The sequence below is a fragment of the Boleophthalmus pectinirostris genome, unplaced genomic scaffold (assembly GCF_026225935.1).
Source record: "Boleophthalmus pectinirostris isolate CB_2022bp ecotype Guang Dong unplaced genomic scaffold, ASM2622593v1 HiC_scaffold_1540, whole genome shotgun sequence".
NCBI classification, from domain to species: domain Eukaryota; kingdom Metazoa; phylum Chordata; class Actinopteri; order Gobiiformes; family Gobiidae; genus Boleophthalmus; species Boleophthalmus pectinirostris.
The window spans coordinates 1-7,000 of record NW_026571083.1 but is presented as its reverse complement, the minus strand read 5'-3'; the positions used below and the strand labels follow the sequence as shown (position 1 = coordinate 7,000).

The 7,000-nt window shown below is 42.7% G+C and overlaps 1 protein-coding gene across 1 annotated transcript; it reads left to right on the top strand.

Moving 5' to 3' along the window:
- Positions 1-3,293: 3,293 nt before the first annotated feature.
- On the top strand, positions 3,294-6,414 carry LOC129408224 (uncharacterized). The gene is made up of 3 exons (XM_055151304.1): positions 3,294-3,583; positions 4,201-4,295; positions 4,863-6,414. The coding sequence occupies exon 3, from the start codon at positions 4,900-4,902 to the stop codon at positions 5,818-5,820; it is 921 nt and encodes a 306-aa protein (XP_055007279.1). The 5' UTR covers positions 3,294-3,583; positions 4,201-4,295; positions 4,863-4,899; the 3' UTR covers positions 5,821-6,414.
- The last annotated feature ends 586 nt before the right edge of the window (positions 6,415-7,000 follow it).

Here is a 7,000-nt window from a genome sequence, read left to right as displayed (position 1 = left end):
AGCCCCAGGCTGCCGTGGATCCATGTTTAAAATTGTACTTGAACTTTTTTTTTTTTTCTTTTATAGGACTGACAAAAGGACACAGACAGACAAGAACAAGAACAAGGACAAGAACAAGGACAAGGACAAGGACAAGGTGGTGGTGGAGTTTTACCCAGGCTGGTGCCACTTAGTGCCTCCACTCAATTTTCATTTCTCTCCAGCGACTCGGTCAGGAAACAAGAACACAGTTCCGAGTATAAACCGTGTGAAACCTGCTGATGAATCAGGCTAATGGAGTTTAATAAACAGGCCAAAAACTTGACTCTGCTGACTCTGGAATACAGTAGCTAGTGTGTGTGTGTGTGTGTGTGTGTGTGTGTGTGTGTGTGTGTGTGTGTGTGTGTGTGTGTGTGTGTGTGTGTGTATGTGTGTGTGTGTGTGTGTGTGCCTGTGTGTGTGTGTGTAACAAACAAGAGTCACAAATGTAAGTGTGTGTTGAGGAGAGAAACATTTGTGACATGTTTAAACATTCGTGTTGTTTGGGATGAATGTTTTGTGTGTTTTTCCTTTTGAAGCAAATGAACAGAGCATGGATCAGAGAGAGCACAGAGAGGACGGAGCCCCTCCCTCTAAAACCACTCACCCCCCCAAAGCTCAGAGGTAAGGGACCATCTCTAACGCTCCACCACTGTTCTCCATGTCAGAGCTCAGACTAAAGCCACTGCTCCATCTGTGTCCACAGACCTGCTCCTGGGACCAGCGCCCACTCATTCAACAGTGATCGCTCTAATGATGGAGGGATTGATTTGAAAAGAGAACATGGTCCACAGTAAGTCACACTCACAACACCTTATAACGTCACCACTTTATGTCAACAAACATTTGGATATAATGTGGGTGACGTGGTTTGAATGAAATAAAAACATGTCCAGGAGTGGTCCACAGTTCACAGAGAATCACATTCAAATCAGAATGATACACACAAGTCTGTTCTTTGTTCCATCATTCAAACTTTAAAAATATCTAAACTGGATGTGTTTGTTGTTGAATGTGCCGTACTGAAGCGTCTGTGGTGAAAGCCTCATGAACACTTTGTAGAACCTCCTGAAGTATCTGACCTGAGTCACAACAGTCCCATGTGTTTTACTGTGACTGAAGTGTGTTTTCTTCTGTGTCTCAGGATCCAGCAGAAACATCCTCCGTCTGAACCTGGTCCCAGCTGTGAGTCCCTCAGGAGTGACACGTCTATGGACTTCCATGTAATTTTGCCAAGGAGCTGTGAGTTTTCAAAAGCATTGATCATAAGAACAATATATAAATAATAAATAATAATGATGCATGTTTGATGTGTGTCTGTGACAGAGGGAGCTGCCGGCCGGGTCCAGAGGTCTCCAGTGGTCAGCACCATCACACACAGCTGGACTCCATATTTAAGGTGTGTCATTCACTAAAGTTTGGAAATGTTCAGATGAATGAAGCTTGTTTCACACAGATCTGACACTGACTGCATTTGTGTTGTTTATAATGTGTCTGTTCAGCTTCTGGAGGAGGACATCTTCACTTTTGTCCAGAAGGAGCTGAAGAAGCTCCACAAGGTTCTGAGTACAGATGAGAGGAAAGACGAACACGCTGGGTGAAAGTCAGGATATGTGGAGTGAGTTGAGAAAAAGGGCTGAAACTCCGCCTCCTATTCCCTACAGGAATAGCCGAGAGAGAGAGAAGGACCCAAGGCTGCTTACCCCTAGCGCGCCGGCCCCAAGTGCGCACGAATCAGACACGGAGTTCGTGCAAATACCCATGCCTAAACCTAAGCCAGTACTTAGAAGATGGCCGGCGGCATCCCGCTTAGCGCCCAGAACAGCTGCACCCGCCAGACCCGCCCCTACACCGAACAACATAGTGACACAACGCACTTATCCCCAAGGACGAGTCTTCTTTTCTAACAGCACAGTAGGGCAGTTGCTCAAAATTGACAAGAAAATAACACATGGTTTAATCACGTGTATACAAGGGTTTCCCGGGGCAATTCCGTACCAGCACTTATATTACAGAAATGAATAGTCGAGATGCAGCAGAAATTGAAGAGGGGTGTAGAAATGCTAGAAAAAATAAGATTCCGGTGCAGTCGTACAGAGTCAGTGTGGGAGGGCCGCAGTATGGAAGAATCCACACACTGTATGTTATAGAAATCCTTAGTCGGGCGACAGTAGGCCAAATCATACTCACAATAAGTAAGGTGCTACAGGACGCACAGGACTCTGGGCTGGAGAGGTTAGTAATATGTAACAGACCAGAGCAGATCCCGGGCTTAACAAGAGAGGAGGTTTTGCAGGTATATGCATACTCCTGGCCGTGGGAGCGAATGGGGAATGCTATAATGGTCCTTTGCACTGAGGGGAAACCATGTCAACCACTAGTTAAACTATATGATAAACTTATGCATAATGCAGATCAGTCTAGCTCAGAGGAGGAGGAGAGTGACACGGAAGATGGGGGACCAGTGCCTTGGCAAAAACCAAAGATTAGCCGACAAATAGTGCCATTAACGAGAGACAAACAGGCGCATAAAGTCAGGTTCCTCAGGGGGAAATGTAAAAATGCTGGGCATTTGCCAATTGAACATTTGGATACTAAGGCTTTCCCGGTAAACCAGACAGTAGACACGGACATGGGTCCAATGATAAAGTCCTTACAGGGCATCGATATGGTAGGGTATCCTTACGAGGAAAATGACTTTCCAGATTATTATAGACCAAGGCAGGAAGAAAGAGAGGCGCAGTATATGCTACCACAATGGGAGACAATTAGATCCATGCCTGGGGAGACCCAACAGAGGAAGAGATACAGAGACTAGCTAAAAAGATCAAAGAAGAAGAGGTGTTACTCACTGTAGCCACGTCTATACTGTCCCAAAAAGGTGCGACTGACTTTCAGCTATGTAAATTATTTAAGATGCTCCCCAGAGGTCTTCAGATATGCACACAGTGGGTGACTAACCCGGGAGGGGTTGAAGCTAGATCGAGTTTGTTACACGGGTGGGACCTGTTAACAGCAGCTATTAAAGAAAAAGAGCAGGATCAAAAGTCAGCAAATAACAGTCAGCCGTCAAAAAACGGGCAGCTGGGCCCGAGAGGGCCCGTGTCACAGCTAGAAAGGGCATCAACACCACGGAGGGAGCCCAGTGTGCAACAGCCCTCGACCACAAACGAACAGACCCAGGTTCAGGGCAGATATACATACGATATATATAATATATATATATATATATATATATATATATATATATATATATATATATATATATATATATATATATATAATAAATAAATAAATAATGAGATAGATAGTAGTTAAATCTACAAAATGAAGTTTTTAGTTATACAGGAAAGACGGGCACTCTGTCTAACAGGTGGTTGAAGGGGAGAAAGAGGAAGTTTAAGACGAGAGGAGGAGCAGCGGGGGAAGCATGGCCAGTGAAAACAGACACACACAACCAGACTTCTATAATTCTTCTAGATATAACCTCATGGCAGTCGTTGGCACCTGCGGGCGCTCTCACAGCGGGACTGGGGACACTACAGATGAAAACAATGACGAAAGGGTAGGAGAGAATTCTGCCTCTTATACTGATTTTATTGGCTGCCTCCATGAAAGCTAGAAAGTAAAGCTCAAATGTAATGAGCAAGGTTATGATTCTGTTTATCGCTTACTGATTACAGTCCGAACTTTTGTGTTAGCAAATAGCACGTATATAAGATTAGTTTAAATGTAGTTCTTTTGGCAGTTGTAGCTCAGTTCATAAGCACAGTCTCTCTTTTGGAGGGTTAGTGTTTCACTAAATAAATAAAATTAATATGACCAAATTGAAATCTCTTTACTGATTGGAAAAAGAGGCGCTGAAGTTGCCAAGGCAAACGTGTGCGGTACGTTAATTCTAACCGCAGAGAGAAAAAAAAAAAAAAAAAAAGGGAAATTGACTATCAAGTACAGATAAGAAAATTGATATGTGTACGTGGATATATATATATGTACATGCACGCATGTATATGTATATATATATATATGTATACATATTGGGCTGAATTTATTATTAAGCAAATTGGTTGCTGAATACTTTTGAAATTTATGTAATAGGAAGGAAGATGGATGATTGTTGTCTCTGTGTGTTATGTCCTCGGCCAAATCCAAATCAAAATGACCAAAATGTACAATCATTAGGGGAGATGCTACAAGGTTCTGCAATATCGGAAGTGGGAGAGGGTCCAAGCATAGACTTTGACCTGTGCGCTTCCGTGATGCAGTACAAATACCAAGTAAGATGTAAGACTTTAAGAGAAATCCATCGTACTCTTCCATGGCCTACTTTTTACGATAGAAGATTAAGACCGATTTTAAACAGTTCAATGAAAAGTAATCAAATTATTAAGAGGGTGTATTTTGTGCGATGGGGAGAGCATTTGGGCAAATTTGTAATTCCAGAAGAGAATTTGGACATAGAGATGCCCAATGCCTATAGAGAAAAACGACCAACTTCAGCCTTTTCCGGCACCACTCCTCCAGGAATGTCCAGAGTGGCTCTGTGGTTCTATAGTTTGGAACCCTAGAAGAGGAGGGACGTCTACTCTTCTAAAATTTTGTGATGAACATTCTGGGAGGATATTTTACACAGGAAATAGACAGGCCGTTTCCACTCTCATGATGGACTTCTCTAAAGGTCATAGCACCCAATGAAAAGTTTTGATTCTTATTTTTATTATTATTTTTGTTTTTGCTTGCTAAAATTTAGAAAACTCATATATACTCAATTTAGAGAGCAGTTTGGCACTTATATATCTGTGGTTTGATGTTAAAATATGTATTTTGTTTTGTTTTTCTTTGAGATGTATCGTGTGCAGCAAACTAGGAAGCCTCAGCCAAATGAGAGAGGGGACGAAGGGCCCAGAGGTCAACAGAGGGGGACGCCTTCATCGGCCGCAAGCGAGGTATCCAAGTATGCGAGTAGTTTGTAGAGAATTTGGCTTGCCCTATTTGGCACCCACACGCCCCTATTGGACACCTGGAGCTGCTTGGATGGGGTGTTTTACCACAACTTTGCCAAAGCACAGTGAAGTACCAAGGAATTTGTGGCTTCCAAGCTCTCCTTGGGAACTTAATGTTACTGGGGGGGAACAATTTATCAAGATCCAGTCGGAGAGGTGCATTGTCAGGAGCGAGGGTGGTAATGAACTGATTGGTTATTCTCAAATTGGGGGAACTTGGTGGCAGTGTCCCACAATGCACCCTGATTTGGCCGGGACAATATTTCAACACCCGGTAATTAAAAAACCAACGACTGATGTTTGTAATGAAGTCTGGTTGTACAAAGCCTGTAAATGGAGGTATTATGGTGGGTTCGGTGAGCCTGATTACTGTACTTCGGCACATCCAGATTATAACGGTATTATTTGGAGCGATACTCAAGCCATGCAAGAAAATTCTCCCGAACTGCTTAGCATGCTGCGGACGAGCAATTATAACTCGATTGCGGCCTATAATAGGCAATTTGGTACAGGGAATAGGCGTTACATGTTAAATGAATGCATAGTTCAATACACATGTACACAGTTAGTAAAAATAGCTAATGAGGCAATGGCTCAGATTGCCTCCCAGTGCTTTAACGGATGGGCAGCCTATTTCTGTCCAGAAATCTTCTATCCTAGAACAATGGACCCAAACCTGTTGGCGCCTGCGCGGATGGAAGAGGAGGGGCCCAAGTCAGCTGCACACAACATCCAGAACATCCCGCCCAGCACATCGTCCTGGGACACCCGCCAAAACCTTCACAGGGGGATGTCGTGAACCCCCCCTCGGCCACAGGAGAGCTCACCCGGGTGGGGTAAAAAGATGAAGGTTTTGGCGTAAATTCCATTGAAGGGCCCCTGACATTCAGATGAAGATGTTCATAATGCTTTATTTTAGTAAATGGAAAACTGTTGGAGCATTACAGATTAAGAGTGATTAATTTAGATGATAGAGGTATTTTTGTGACCTATGTTAGCCTAAGATACTTGTTTTGTTTCGTTTTAATCTGATTAGTTTCTTTTACTTTGATTTGTTTAAATTCTTTCAACTTAATTTCTAGGTTTGGGTTGTTTTGCATTAATTTTTGTAACCATTATGTTTGTGTAAGGACTTTCTGTTCTTTTGACAGTTGACCTTTATTTGACACTGATGTACGAAACCTATATGTTATGCGGCGCATGGGAGGCCTGTAAACAATGCGGGTGCGAGCTTCCTGCTCCTTCGACAAAGCGAGGTGGCAGTAACTTCACACCTGGCTGGGGGAGGACCGTTGGGGGCTAGAATGGTGAAGACTGTGGTTTCTGAAAAGTGTTGCCTGTACTTGGAAATGTGTTCTATATGTGACGTATTGATCACTTTGCATGTACCTGGGTGGAGTTCTGTGACCATAGATAAATATTGAAAATTCAGCATAATAACTCAGATCCTGATTTTGGTTGGCATTGGCCCTCCGGCTGTAACTCGGCTAAGGAGGTCAGAATCTCTAATTCGGACTAGGCTGTGCTTTATAGCTTTCCTGGTCACAGGGTAATTTCTCCAAAAGGTACTTGCAAGGTGATTTGTCCTAATTATTTTTGTATGAGCTTTCTAGTAAAATAACGGCTACAGGGTGGGTTGGTTATAAGTGCTCTGTCGTGAGCCTAAAAACCCTGAGTGACCGCGAGTATAAAGAGTGACCACCAGTCACTTTCGTGGTGCGTTAAACAATAAAAAGCAGAAAAATAAGACAAAGACACATCACTTGTTGGAATCTTTTGTTGAGTCTTTTCCCTTAATTATTATACATATATATTTACCACGAGCAAGTCAAGTCATCCTAGGTGAGTTACTTACAAAAATGCAATGTTTTTGATGCAAAGCTAAATTTGGTTAAAGGTTTTGAGGCACTGCTAAGGATAAATTAATATTTGTAATGTTTTTGGTGTAAAACTAAATCTGGTTAAATTCTTTGAGGCAC